Here is a 15,395-nt window from a genome sequence, read left to right on the forward strand (position 1 = left end):
ATAAACACCAAACCAATATAGGATAAAGGTAAAAAAAACTAGCGATAGGTTTTGCTTTGAATCACAACTTTGAGTTAACATAATCACAAAATAAATTGTTGCTTAGCAACGTTCGCGGGTCTTGACTACTTATCGAGGATTACGGTCTAACTTTTCTTCTATCTAGAAACGGTCTTGATTACACGAGGTCTTATCCTAAACTGAAACGCTAGCAATGAACTAATCACGGAGGCGTTTATCAAACCACAAAATATTTCACAGCTTCTCTCGGAAGCGGCAACATTTAGCTTTAATTAACGGAAGCGGTTACAATTAGGGCATGCGTCGAACTACTCGTATGTAAACTCCTAGCAGACGGAAAACTTAAATAAAGGATTTTATAAAGGTCTCTAAATTTCGCGTCTTTAATTTTCGCGGGACTTTATTTCGCGAATTTTTTTTAAATTACGAAAATCGCGAAAATTAAGTCTCTCGAAAATAAGTGATAATAAGGTAAAAGGAACCAATCAGGTAACACTCAAGAATATCATGTTTTGAACCTTTTCTTTTTATGATAAATTTCCTTTCTTTAAGCCGGTAAACCCTTACAAATAGAATGCTACCCAATATTCTCGTTTGCATGAAGAAAGTAGAACTGAATAAACTGTATAAATAAATAAATACATGGATGTTTTCTATATACACTTTATCGTCAGGCCTGTGGATCCTGAACATCCCCTTGAAATGGACGGATGAAATATTTTCATGATTAGATGAAAACTTAGTAAACAACTTTATCAGAACTCTATGAGAGAATTACTTTATCAATATACATTTTCACATCCACTTTGCTTCATTATAGAATTAAAAAAAATACAGGTAGCTATATAAATATTTTCGTCCAATTTGCGGATTTGTATCTGTGTAAGAAATAATAATATTAAAAAAAAAAAACTGCGTCAACAAACCGGTTAGCGTTAAAGAAACATGTTTCGGCTTTAAATTACATTAATCTTCTTCTTTTATACTACGCTAAACACCAATAAACAGACATGATTTTATCAGACACATTTGTTAGTTATTACATTTCATTTATGTTTTTCTGTTCAACACATCCTCGTTTGGGTACTCTTGAAGGAGAGGGGTAAAATTCGGGAAGCGGTGCCCCAGTGACGGGATTTTTTCAAGGCAACATGGCTTATTTGTGATCCACTATGTTACACTTTAGGTTGTGAAGTAAGTGCCCCACAAAACGTCATTGTTAATACACGACAACATTGTTCCAAAGTCGCAAACTGCTAACAATTCATTAATATTTTAGGCATTTTATAGACTGTCGCAGAATAAAATCTGTTGCGTCCTAAACGGCTGTGTTGTTTCTCATAACTTCTTCAATCCAATTTTTGAAATGAAGAGTATCGGAAAATACTCCAGGGTCACCATTGTGCATACATCCTTCGTTTGTCCAACTTGTAACACCCATTAAATACCAGCGGCCGTTTCTTTCACAGGCCAGCGGCCCACCGCTGTCTCCTCGACACGTGCCTCGACTCTGACCCACAGTTCCCGCGCAGCGCATGTCTGGTGTCACATTTTGTATTCCCACGTAATGGTTTTTGCATACTGTGTGATTCATCAGTGGTACAGTGGTCTCCTGAAGAATGTCTGATGGGGAACCCAAAGGTCCCAGATATCCCCACCCAGTAACATAACAACTAGTACCGACATCAAAGTCAAAATCTGGAAGGCAGATCGGCGACACGTGAGGACCAAAGAGAATGGGTTGCTGCATTTTTATCAACGCGATGTCATTTTGTAGGTCAATATCATCGAAGTTCTCGTGTAAAATTATCTTCTCTACAGGTATGTTCTGCTCACTTCCTTCATTAATACCCCTGTGAAGCTCTCCTGAAGATTTAAAAACATCCCGTGAGTGAAAGAGCATCGAATAAAATTTTGAAATATCCAAACTAGACCAGAGAGAGCCTTCTCAGCTCCATTCGAGCAATCTAATTTATGTAAATCCTTACCAACAGTGACATTAAAATTGGCTGGGGGTTTTGCTTGAAGCTCGCGTTTCAGACAATGAGCTGCAGTAACAATCCAGTAATGATCTAAGATGGATCCACCGCAAAGATGAGGGATGCTTTCGGTGTTGTCGGAGTATCCCAGCTGGACCTGCCACGGCCACTCTCCTAGTTTAGCATAAGTTCCAGCCACAATCTGCGGTGACCAGGTATGATGGACACGTTTAGCACCACAGGGTCCTGTTTCATAAAAGAGAAAATGATACAATGACCTAAAAACAATCGTACACTGAAGAAACTTTGTGATACTCTGCAAACCACTTAGTGGTACCATTTTCTTTCCTTTAAAGCCAAATTGTCACGTTGAATAATTCTGAATAGTTATTTTCTCATCACAATTTGCCATCCGCCGCGCCTATCGAAAAATACCATCAACACTCAAAAAGTCGCAAATAACACACCTGTAAAAGACACGTTCAAAGTTGCCCTTTCGCCTTCCCCGAACTCGTTGTAAGGTATGCAGACGTACGATCCATTATGTTCAGCTAGGGTGTGTGTAATGTTGTGAATACCAGTGGATGAATTGGACACTAGGATGCCATTGTGGTAAATTTTATACGACATAACCGGTGGGTTGGCTTTTGCAGTGCAATTCAAGATCAGTGATGAGTTAACTATTGCCACGTTATCTGGAATTGATGCCTCCAGCCTGGTGTCGTATGGTTTATCTGCAAAATAGAAATAAATAACAATCGTAGTGAGTATTACTCACACATGCCGTTACATTTCTATTGGTATTCATGGTACATCGGATGGTACCGTGAAACCCTGTTACATGTACAAAGCGTTTGTAGCAGTGAGGTCCCACGTAGAAGATGCACTTTATTTAATGAGGATGTTATGTACGTTCCTCTTCCTCCTTTTTGAAACAAAAATGTAGAGCACCAAACTCAGACCAAGATCCAATTAACTCGATATCGAATTACACTAAGTTAGAGAAGCAGCTGAATGCAAACTACTGAATCCCACGACAGAGCAAGTTTATACTTACGTAATATATTCAGTACAGCTCCTGCAGTATCAGGAAGACCAAGTCCGTTCTTAGCTGTGCAAATGTACGTTCCTCCGTCGTATCGACTCACATTTTGTATAACAAGCTGTTCACCTGGCGGAAATACTTTACTGTTGTCTCCGAGTTTACTCCATGAGATCATAGCGATAAGTCGGTCATACGGAGCAAACGAAGTAGCATTACAGAAAAAAGACACACTTGTGCTTTCGTTGGCGGTTATGTTTCGTGGAAGAGAAGTGATCGAGAACGCACCTGAAAAAAAAATTAAATAAATTGGATTACACTATCACCTCATTTACTAAAAATCTCCCGTCGATAATAATCACGCTTTGCGGATTCAATCCTGTTTTCACATTTCTCGAGTTACTTTCAAATCAGAAGGTCCTAGAGTCATCCTCAAGTGAAATATTTACTCATTCATATGTCAATTACTTACCAATGACATCAACCTGGGTGGTGCCGTTATAACCGGAGCCAAGAGTGTTGAGTGGTACACATAGGTAGGTTCCTGCATCGAAATATTTGGCCTTCTGAATAATATATACTCCGCTGAGACTGGTTCTAAGGTAGATACCGTCACGATAAAACTGATATTGACTTGGAGGGGGGTTCGCATCAGTTATGCACGTCAAAGCAATGCGACCATTTCCAACGACTATTCCATTTAGTTTGTCGGTTGTTAGTCTCGTCGATGAAGGATGATCTTGAAAAGAAAGCAATATATATTTTACAATACCAGGAGAGGTAAGATTTTGTTTGATATTAAATACTATCTAAAAGTAGAGTATTTTCAACCACATTGTCTTCGAGGAAATAACTGAGCTGAGTCTCGGGGCTAAAGCCTAAATTGTCAGAGCATGAAACCTCCATAAGTAAACATTTACTGCGGTGCGACTTGGTTGAAATCAGTCTCGGTAAAATAGAAACTGGTGCATTTTGCTACTTCCGTTCTCTTTTTGTTGACGATTTAGAAATGTGATACTACAAACTTCTATAGCAGTAATCCCAGATTCATTAAAAATGATAAAAAAAATTTCATTTTACAATTTCAAAGTGCCAGAATATTCCTAACTTACAAAGCACGTTCAGATATGCTGATTTAAAGACAGGATCTCGCACTCCGTTATCGGCTACACATCTGTATTCACCCCGATGTGATCTGTCAGCGGCTGAGATTACTAGAGTTTTTCCCGAAGCCACTATTTTTCCATCTCTGACTCTTATCCAGGACAACCGTGGAGCTGGTTTCCCTGTGGCGTCACAGTGCAGGGTAACATGTTTTCTTTCCTTTTCCATGACAGTAATGTTTTGTGGACTTTGGACAATACTCGCTGCAGCTACAAATTAAAAGAATTAAATATCATAAGTCATTGGATATTAGCTTCCCTCAGATACCTTCAAAAACTAACCATACCTCTGAGAGAGGTTTGTTTGTTTGTTACATTAACATGGCCAATTTTTAAACCACAACTCAAAATCAACTTACAGTTGTCAACTTCCACCAGTGCATCAGCTGAAACATTCTCACCCCGCTCGCTCACAGCTGTACATCGGTAGCTCCCAAAGTCTGATATCTGAGCATTTGTTATCCTCAGTGTTTGTCCTGTATAATTTACTTTGCTTGTGTTGCTTAGTTTACTCCATGTTATTGCCGGGGTTGGATTTCCCGTCACATTGCAGAAGATTTCAAAAGTGTCCGTTTCATTTACAAGCTGATAGGCTGGATGAATGGCGGTGATATTTGGAGATTCTAAAAGAAAGAAAGTGAATAGATGTGAAATTTTGAGAGTTTTCGTGATCAAGTTGTAATTCATACGTAATTTAAGAGACCAAAAAGGAAAGTTTTTCTTCTATATTGGCTATATGCAATAGAAGGCTTCTCATTTCTGAGAGTTCTCACCATAAAGAGCAAGTGTAATATTCGCCTTCTTCACACCAGCAACATTAGAGCAGCTGCACAGGTAGTGTCCTTGATCCACAGGGGTGAAGTTTTGAATAACATATACACTCTCATTGATGTTAAATGAGTTATCCTCTCGCTGAATTCGACAGACTGGAGTAGGATAACCATTAGACGAGCACTTTATGACAACAGCATCACCGAGGGCGACCGCACTGAAAGAGATGTTGGCTGTAATCGTCGTTTCCCTGAGATATCCTACAAAGCGATCATCATTATTTTTCATACGTCAATGGGAAGAAAACTATTGTTAAGGAAACCTCGTTTAGAATTAGTGGTTAACTGATGCGCTCAGAGATCCTCTACATGAACTGATCCATCATCTTCCTTAGTTCCAACGGGTGCCAAAACTTATTTAACGGTATAAATCATGTAAAAACGATAACAGTTCAGTAAAGGGAATGAAAATCATGTCATAATAGACCTCTTTAGCTTGAAAGTTTTTTTCTACCTATTTCAGGTCTAAATAATGGCATAATTTACAAAAGAAGTAAAGGTACCGGTAAAGGCACTTTTGATCACTACAAAAAAATTACTAATGAAAAAAAGGAGAAGAAAAAAACACTCAAAAACGTTTGGTGGGGTTGAGAGCCTAACCATTTACCTTCAACTTTGAGCTCCATTGTTCTTGATTCAGTAGCCAAATGATTGCTTACTGAGCACTCATAAAATCCGCCATCTGCTTGAGAGATGTTTAGTAAAGTGATGTTACCAGTCACCTGACTCTCATTGAGAACCTTACCATTTTTCCTCCACACAGTGGTAGGTTGAGGGCTACCAATCGCGGTACAAACTAGTGTTACGTTGCTTCCAAAGTAGGCTGTTTGATTCGATGAAATAGATATGATTCTTGCTGGAACTAAAAGTTAAAGAGATTTGTTCATGTTGTCGGTTTCAAACAGCGGCTTTCGCAAATTCATAGGAGCACCATCGTCGGTCAAGCGTGTAGCTAAAACACTGATCATATGTGCGAAAACTATGAATACGAGATTAATCTCGCTACTTGATAGAAAGGACGTCAATTAATACTGTAAACACCTCGGTCACAGGGTTCTACTAAATTACCATAACAGATACAATAAGGTGCACCGCTTTTGGTTGTGTAATATTCTCTTGATGTTACTAAAAATGAGAAAAAGAAGGATTTGCAAACTAACAAAACAAGTTTTCTTCTATGTATTATTTGGAATGGCACCACTTCGTCTCATGCGACCAAGTTAAAACTCTGTGTAACCTGTTCAGTCACAATTTTACTGGCAGAGGTTATTACCTAACGTTTCGGCTGTCTTTTCGCACTCTGTATTTTCCTGGAACTCGACATCGTCGATAGCGATATCACTAAATGCAGTACTACCAACTACACCTTCAAACATCACCTTCAAAAGAGTAAGAATAATGAAGACATCAAAAATCCAATAATTTGAATCTATCACATGTAAATTTTCCAAAACATAAAATTATACCAGTAAGTAAATAGGGTCTGTACACGATGTGATCGTGTGGTCTAATCGGCCGGACGACTGTAGTCCTGAAAAGGACTGCTGTTAATAAACATTTCAACAACCTGTAGCAGAACTCGTCATCATAATGAACTGAAGGACTATTGCGAGTTGAGAAATGTAAGTCGAGTCCGTTTCAAACCGATCGGCCAGTTTGCCATAAAGTTGTTGACACTGCGGCTTACATAGATCTTGATTGGTCTGTTTCGATCCGTCGTTCCGTTCGGTTTGTCTGTTGTGTAAATTTCGCGAATAGGTTGTTTGAATGCTGCCAGTAGTTGTTGACATCTGTTGAGTAGAGTCATTGCTTAGTTACTGAGCCAGCTTTCCAGAGTCTATCGTCGAAAGTACTTCAGTCATGCTGAAGGTTAAGCATTGTACAGACTCCAAGTTAATAGATTGGTTTGTAAGTCGATAATGTTCAGCAATGTGACTGTCGACGTGGCCTTTTCTCGTCGCTCGTTGTGTTAAGCCAGTCTTTTTTTCAGTTTCCTGCCGATCTCTCCGATAGAGGAGGCTCTGCAGTCTAGGCAGATCTTGAAAACTGCTCCTTATGAAGTATTGAGTAATCGGTCTGTTAGCGACGTGGACATTGTAAGAATGTAGAATCCGCGAGATAGTTTTAAACATGAGACTTCACGATCGAGTGTTTCTCTCGTATTCAAACTATTAACTGTCTGGTCTCCATACACGTACAGCTGCATGTAGTGCTTTCATAACAATTTCAAAGGAATAACTTCGCTTGCGGCAATACATTACTTGTTTGTTTTAATTTTGTGGATCACTGAAAAAGTAAAACTATCTTACCCTATAGGTGTCGTTAAAATAAAGAGGCAATGTCGCTTTGTGCCAATCGTTTCCCTGGTTGCCTGACAGCTCCCACAAAACTTGATCCTCAACCACCACTCTGAGTGTATGAATAGACTGCCCATACATATGATAATAGAACACCATACACGTTGTGTTTCCATTGCCAGCTATGTTTGGAGACTCTATTGTCGAAACGTCACCGACGGTTTGTTCGGAGGCCTCCACGTACACGTAAAATCCTGCAATAAAAGCGTGTAGGGTATTGATCTATCTATCTGCAGGTAATGCAGTGGACTATATGGCTAAATAAATTTGACCCTCTATTTAAAAGTATACCCTAGAATAGCGACACCTTAAGTTTAAAACGATTTTAAAAATGGTTCAGCACTTTTTGGAAAACTCGCTGAAAATTTTTTTAGAAAATGACTACTCGTAAGGGATTACGTTTCTCAGCATAAAACATCGCAGGAGAAGAGAAAACACCAACCGTTCTTACCAAATCCAGAGGTGTGATCTTGAGAGGGCCCTGTGTTGTCTGTTATAGTTGGACCAAATTTTCTTGTCCATGCGGGACCCGACCTGTCCGCTGAAGTTTCCCAGCCACAATACCAGATGTCAAAATTACAACTTGCATCTGAAAAAGCAATTCCGTTGCTTACAAACGTTGATGATATGAGCTAAACGGTTAAACTAGTACTAACTCTTGTGTAAACTGAGTGCAATAGTGTTCTCATCCTAAACGGGTATCTTAGGACGTCATACTGCACGATTTAATAAAGGACAGATGAAAAGACCATATTTCCTGTTTTATTTTCGAGATTTTAATCAAATTTCAGTTGATGGGGAATAGAATTAGAGGCTAAATGGGTTGGTCAGAAGATTTTATTCCTCGTGTCTATCAGTTCAAACATATAGCGAACATTTTTCTTTTTATAGCTTGTCAAAAAGGCTTATTTTTACCAGAGAAAGATGCTTCTTCGGTTCTTTACATACCACTGTCACACCCAACAAAATTTAGAAGATATTGTAGCGATTACTAACATGACAAACTTACCCTTTGCATTCACAGTGTAATCATAAGCACATTCCACTCCCACATCTTTAGTGTGATCACAGTTACTGTTTCCCCAGCCAGCATGTGGACAAGCTGCAAGCGTGCTCTCATTTCCCGTGCAGTTGACATCATCGAGCCATATTGGCCCATCAATAGCACTCCCAAAGATTGTACTGTTGAAGAAGCCAAAAGCTTCCGGGTAACCCAGCATTCGACACACCACGTGGGCATCATTCAAATCCCAATGATCTTGACATATTGTACCCCACTGGCCATTGTAGAAAAGTGAAACACGGCCTTCATTTGGGAAAAATCCATCTAACAGCTCAAGCTCTATCACTGATAATAAATAGTAACAAATCATTGTTTAGGGGAGAGTGTTATTTCTTTGGCCAACTTAATGCTTTGTCTTGCATTGTCCAAAGTCCAGGAGGCTGGCCTTTCTATTATAGAAAGTTTGAAGAATCAAATGACACTTGCTAAAGTAGGGAAATTGTAAAATTTTAGAATCTTAGAAAATAGTATTGTACAGCTCCACGTGCAGCTGCTTCATAAAATTTAGCGAAAATATCAGAAATCATACAATGAATTGTGAAATAAATCGGGTTCATGAACATTTATTTTTCCACCTAAAAAAGGCGTGGTTGTATGAAGTTATGAGCAATATTTCCGATGTAACAATATTTGGATATAAAAATGCACGATATTCCATAGCACTTTTCCAACTGAAGAATATGTGTTAATTTTACCGAAGGCGTTATTCATGCCTTCCAATGGCAACGCAGTTAACATGATCGTATTTCTCGTTCCCCTTCTCTGAAAAGTGACGTCCCTTTTTACTCTAAAGCTTACAGTAAATGCACGAACATACACGAGCCAAACCCTTCCATGTACCTGGATATTTCTCTTTGCACACAACACCGGCGTCGTAATCATGGCTGCAGTTATGTGACCCCCACCCTCTGAATGAACACAAAGCTACCGAAGACTCTTTCCCTGTACACCATAAATCATCAAGTAAAATTTTCTGGCTGGTATTTCCGGCGCCAAATCTTCCTTTCACTTCAGCAGAGACAGCCCCAGGAAAGCCCGTCATTCTACAAATGACGTCTGCATCTTGAATATCAAATAGATCACTGCACACAGTTCCCCATTCACCATTGTAGTTGACCTCCACACGACCTTCTCTATCACTTGACCCATTCACTAATCGTGCATAAACAGCTGTAGTGATAAATTTAAAAATAAATGTCACTGAAAGAGTAAAGTTTCTTCTTAAACTCTTAATACAGGTCGTGGTCACCCTTCCTATATTTCCAAAGAATTGAGATACATAAGATAAATTCTTCATAAATCTATCCCAATGTTGCGAAAGGAAAAGCATGAAAACTCAAAGAGGTCCTACATGATCATGCATTACTTTCATTTTCTGCGAGTGACCCTTTAATAGAGGTTTCACCGTACAACAGATGGCAAAGCATCAACCTAAGCATTGGACAGAGCGTACATACCAGGTGGTCCAACTGGTTTGTTAGTATCATTCACTACTGTTGAATCTGCCAATCCGTCTGGCGGTGGTGAATTACCGCAAAATACTCCGGCGTCTTCCTCATGATCACAATTATGAACCAACCAACCATTGTGACCACATTCAATGAGGGTGCTCTCAACTCCGAGGCAATTAACATTGTCGAGCCAAATGGGCCCTGTTCCGTAAAATTCATTTGCGTTCTGTTGTTTCATATACACGCCGAATGAGAATGCTTGCCAAGCATACTTATAGCCAAGCATTCGACAAACTACGGTGGCATCCTTGATATCCCAGTTGTCATCGCAGACTGTGCCCCAGATTCCATCGTGGTAGATCTCTACCCGGCCATGCGTTTCACCTCCATCTCTTAGTCTCACAATTGGAGCTATTAAATCAAAACAAAGTAGGTTTTAACCCACAGTAGTTCAGTCGAAAAAATTAATAAATTTTAGCAAGACTGGACAGTGTATTTTCCTTGCAGAACTGCACATTAACAGCATTAAGGAATTACCTTTAATTTTCTCCTTGCAAATTACACCAGCATCTTCGCTATGATTACAATTACTTGATCCCCATCTTCTGAATGAACAGGTAGCTAATGAAGTCTCCTGTCCAGTGCACCACAAGTCATCGAGCAAAATCTTCTGATTGGAATTTCCAGGACCGAATCTTCCTCCTATCTCTGCAGATACCGCTCCAGAGAAGCCCATCATTCTACATACCACTTCTGCATCTCGAATGTCAAAGTCATGGTTGCACACAGTTCCCCATTCTCCCTTGTAGAAAACCTCAACCCTACCTTGCCGATGACTTGATCCGTTGACTAATCGAACTTGAACAGCTTTGGTGAGGAAAAAAGATAAAAAACAATAAATTCAAACTTATAAAGAATTTGAAAGATACGATAAAAAATGATGAAAAATGATGAAAAACCTAAAACAGACTTTTTCTGAGGTGGTACTACACTGAGTTTCCGAATAACAAAAAAGGAAGTTACAAGTTACATGCGAAATAGAAAGAAATCTGAGTACTATTACGAGAAATCGAACTTCTGACCTTCACTCTAATTCACGAAGGTTAGCCATATGGAAAAATGTTATGTCTAATCGACTTAAGACAATCATATAAAATCTTTCCTTATGTTTTTCAGGGATAAGTAAGCACAATTATGGTACTTACAAGGTGGTCCAATAGGTTTGTGATTATCAAGAACCACTGTTGATTCAGGAATATCCGCCTCCCTTGATGTATTACCACACCAAACTCCTGCATCTTCCAGGTGATCGCAATTATGAACCAACCAGCCATTATGGCCACACTCGTTTAGAGAACTCTCGTTTCCGAAACAGTTAACATCATCGAGCCAAATGGGTCCTGTACCATAAAGATCCAGGTCGTCTGTGGTTATTTCTACAGCAAATGAGATGGCAGTCCAAGCGTATTTGAAGCCCAGCATTCGACAAACTACAGCAGTATCGTTAATATCCCAATTATCATCGCATACTGTACCCCAAGTACCATTGTAATAGATCTCTACCCGTCCGTAACCAGGAGAGTCGCCATCTCTCAAGCGCACTATCGGAGCTGTTGAATAAATAAATAAATAAATAAATAAATAAATAAATAAATAAATAATGATTTAACAATGGACATCCACTGGGTGGCTATTCTTGTCCACTGTTCCAGATCGAATTGGAATTTAGAATGTTGGTTTTTGCGGAGGGAGGAAAACCGGAGGACCCGGAGAAAAACCCTCGGAGCAAGGACGAGAACCAACAACAAACTCAACCCACATGAGACGCCAGGTCCGGGAATCGAACCCGGGCCACAGTGGTGGGAGGCGAGTGCTCTCACCACTGCGCCATCCCTGCGCCATCCCTGCGCCATCCCTGCGCCATCCCTGCGCCATCCCTGCGCCATCCCTGCGCCATCCCTGCGCCATCCCTGCGCCATCCCTGCGCCATCCCTGCGCCATCCCTGCGCCATCCCTGCGCCATCCCTGCGCCATCCCTGCGCCATCCCTGCTCCCCTGAATTGGATGGAAAGAACGCATTCTTAATATCATTCAATCCTACAATCATTTTACTTCTCTCATAAACGAAATTCAGTATTTTTATAGAAATAAAAGGGTACTTTTCTCCTCTCCTACTAAGCAACCAGTGCGTGATGCTCGACAATGAAAAGGAGTCCGATAGAATCACACGTACACGGCTCAAATGCATGCATGGGGAAAACTAGAAGGTTTGTTTAAAAAATAAATACTGAGGAAAGAGAAAAATGTAGTGCTGACATACCGGGTGGAGAGGTTGGAGTGGTCGAGCTCTGCATCACAGTCAGTGAAGGTGAACTTGGAGATACCACTGAAGGAACGACTATTTCATAAGAGCTACCTGGTAACATTTTCACTTGAGATGCAGGCGAAGTAGAAATTCGTAAGGGTCTCTTTGTGGGTTTCTCTGTTGCTGGACTGTGACAAATAACTTCAGCATCTTGGGTATGATCGCAGTCATGGACACCCCACCCGCTATGTTTACATTCGGATAAAGTGTTCTCTTGACCCGTACAAGATAGATCACTCAACCAAATCGGATCACGGCCCCCTGATTGTTTGGTGCAGCAACCAGCTGTCCAAGCCCCAGGGAATCCCAACATCCGACAAACAACTGATGCGTCTGGCATATCCCAGCCATTCTTACAGATAGTTCCCCAACGTCCATTTCGATATACTTCTACTCTTCCCCTATTAGGAGAGGCTCCACCCGTAAGGCGAACTTTTACAGGAACCCCTAAAACAAAAGAGAGAACGACAACGTGAGAGTGAGTTTATCCGACTTACCACTTTAACCCAAACCAACCAAACGTTTAGCTTAATGCTAACTGTTCGCAAGAAAGTTTGCAATGCACAAGTTGCAAGAATGGATTTGATGAGCGTTCGAAGACATATAACAACATCATAACATTGCTAGGGACGGCAATGAGAAACGAACAAACAGAAAAACAAGCCAAGTAAGTTGTATGATGAAATCAATGTTCCGAAATATATGATACAAGAATAACTAGCATTAAAAAAAATTAAAAGCAAAAAAGGTAAAACGACACATGCATCAAATCCAAGCTTTGCATGCATGGGTTAAGGTGACAGGGAATTTTCTTGGCGTGTTTCTTCCGCATGGGTGTTGTTAGACAGACATGTACCTTCCATTTCCACCTGAATGATACTCTTGGGTGCTGCAAATGAGCTGAGAAATGTGCAGCGAAAGCGAGTGGCATCGGTGTTTGTGACATTTTTTAGTCTGAATGCCATGTCCTTTCCAGGAATCACTTCAAAAGTGTTCTCACTTCCAACTTTTTGGTGAATTTCACCAGGATACCCTTTCACAGCCATCATCTGCCATTCGTTGCTGTAAAGAAACTTTTCACGCTCCACTATAATTAAAGAAAAGCGATCTGCATGCGTTTTCTCTTCTGTTGTAAGTGATATTGTCCATTCCAGTGTGGCGGTTGATCCTTTGCGAACATTACTAGGTTGCTTGACGTCCCATTCAAGAGAATCTATTGGTTTGAAAATACAAAAAAGAGAGTCAAATATGCCTATAAAATGGCGCCGTAACAGTTATACTCGGACATTAATGTACTAATTTTGTTAATTTCGATAATACCAATAAAGATGTGTAATATAACGAAAGAAGACGCCTCTCCTAGAATAGACTGCCAAGTGCGGTTGTCAAAACGCGGGAAGACGAAGTGATTCAATTTACCTAACTTGTGTGACGCCTCATCGGTGGGCATCAACCCACAAACAACTGGTTACCTGAACCCCCATGTAACCAAGCTCCTACTCGTAATTTTTTACTCTTTTATCCGAAGAGAGAGAAAAAAAATTGTTCTCAGGCTAAGAACCAAATAATTGTTCAACAATATATTATTTATTCAAAATATATCTCACTAATGTAATCTACAGCTCATTTTTAAATAATCTTAACAACCAGCTGCTATTAAGCAGGAAATGAAACCAGACTCGTGGAGAGTGGCGGAAATCGAGGTTAAATCATGCCTTTTTTTTTCTTTCTCGGCTATCCTGTTGCCTGGACGTAGAGTTTAGCAATATAAATACAGCGACAAATGTCCAAATTGATGGCATCAACATCATAAGCTGCAGGTGCAATATTAAATTTCTCTAACGTTTTAACATTTTGTGTGCTAAAATGAAGGTCAGATAGGATTTCATCTCGGCAAACAATGCAGGGAATTTGCTTTACAAATCCGTGCTACTGGCCCAAAGCTGCCATTCAAAATAACTCATAAGCATGATGTAAATCCGAATAAAACACGAAACAAACAAATGTAGTCACGTAGAATAAATTTATCACTCCGCATAAATTTATCATTTTCGCATGTCGAATTTTTGTCGGAGTTATGAACACGTTTCCTGACACTTTATAAAGCAGCTTATAATTTAGAAATAAGAGGAAAGCGCCACAGATTTCGCGTTATCGTCCCGGGTTTGAATACTAAAACGAACGATTCGCAAGAATTGGCAACTTGAACTATAGAGTAGCAAAGAAATAACACGAAAGTTTGTTTTCGATGTTCACATCAGTACTTCACTAAGTTGTCATTTCATGGAATCATTTTGTCAGATTTACACTTGAAATTACTCCCCATAATCATGAACTTGTCAGCTAAATAAACATCTATAAGTCTGCATGTTTTTCACTCAAGCATTATTAACAAGTATGCAAATTATTCTTGTCGAAGGTTAATACTTCGACAAGAATCCCTAAAATAAATGAAATAGTTCAGCGTAGTTCAGACAGAGAGGCGGCATCATTAGTGAAAAATTCGGTGCTATCATGTTGCAAGGTTGAAACAATCGTTGCTCAGTACCTTTCAGCGTTATGTGACGAACAGTTTAGTGACGATTGTGAAAACTACGTAAACATTTGCATACGGGCTCGAAAACTTACCTGTAAATGAAATCTGTGAATACAGCAAGAAAACCAGCAGAAAATGTACAACCATCGTCACTTGGGAAGAGTTCGATTAAATAATAAAATCGATTTTGAGTAATAGAGATTGACGTGAACAGTTTAACCTTCCTGATGCGAAATAATTCCGTTTGTAATGTAGATGAGACACTGACGTAGTTATTAAGATATGAACATACACTGAGGAATGTGCACACCTCTTAACACTGAACAACAGATATGCTAAATCAGTCGGTAATGATCTATTTTTGTCACGCCAGCTTGTATCCGGCTGATGTCGTAATCCGTCACAGATCCTTCTAGAGTGGGCGAAATTTTCAAGGACATGTTTATGTGTCCTTTAACTTTTTGTTATGTATGGTGTGTTTATTCTGTTATGGTCGAAAGAAAAATAAAAGGAAATCATCGATGGGAAAGATATTTTCGAAATCTATTGGCTGTCACGCGCCCGTAAACGGCGCAGGTTTTCCCTGAA

General features: G+C 39.8%; 1 protein-coding gene across 1 annotated transcript; it reads right to left on the minus strand.

Moving 5' to 3' along the window:
- Positions 1-526: 526 nt before the first annotated feature.
- Positions 527-15,076, minus strand: LOC111342362 (uncharacterized). The gene is made up of 20 exons (XM_022949435.2): positions 14,900-15,076; positions 13,128-13,484; positions 12,227-12,718; positions 11,112-11,516; positions 10,444-10,773; positions 9,913-10,317; positions 9,296-9,625; positions 8,402-8,740; positions 7,844-7,981; positions 7,345-7,586; positions 6,309-6,414; positions 5,643-5,897; positions 4,979-5,236; positions 4,565-4,828; positions 4,155-4,415; positions 3,515-3,781; positions 3,058-3,330; positions 2,468-2,734; positions 2,010-2,246; positions 527-1,887 (listed from the first exon to the last, which is right to left on the minus strand). Exons 1-20 carry the CDS (start codon positions 14,952-14,954, stop codon positions 1,340-1,342), a joined length of 5,829 nt encoding a protein of 1,942 aa, XP_022805170.2. The 5' UTR covers positions 14,955-15,076; the 3' UTR covers positions 527-1,339.
- Positions 15,077-15,395: the final 319 nt, after the last annotated feature.

This window comes from Stylophora pistillata, chromosome 7, assembly GCF_964205215.1.
Source record: "Stylophora pistillata chromosome 7, jaStyPist1.2, whole genome shotgun sequence".
Classification (NCBI taxonomy): domain Eukaryota; kingdom Metazoa; phylum Cnidaria; class Anthozoa; order Scleractinia; family Pocilloporidae; genus Stylophora; species Stylophora pistillata.

Bases quoted from the DNA above. Each gene is read 5' to 3' on its own strand.
- LOC111342362 (XM_022949435.2), bottom strand. From the start codon at position 14,954: ATGGTTGTACATTTTCTGCTGGTTTTCTTGCTGTATTCACAGATTTCA. The intron at 13,485-14,899 runs GTAAGTTTTCGA...TCAAACCAATAG, and splicing joins TTCACAGATTTCATTTACAG to ATTCTCTTGAATGGGACGTC. The intron at 10,774-11,111 runs GTAAGTACCATA...TCCTCACCAAAG, and splicing joins CAAACCTATTGGACCACCTT to CTGTTCAAGTTCGATTAGTC.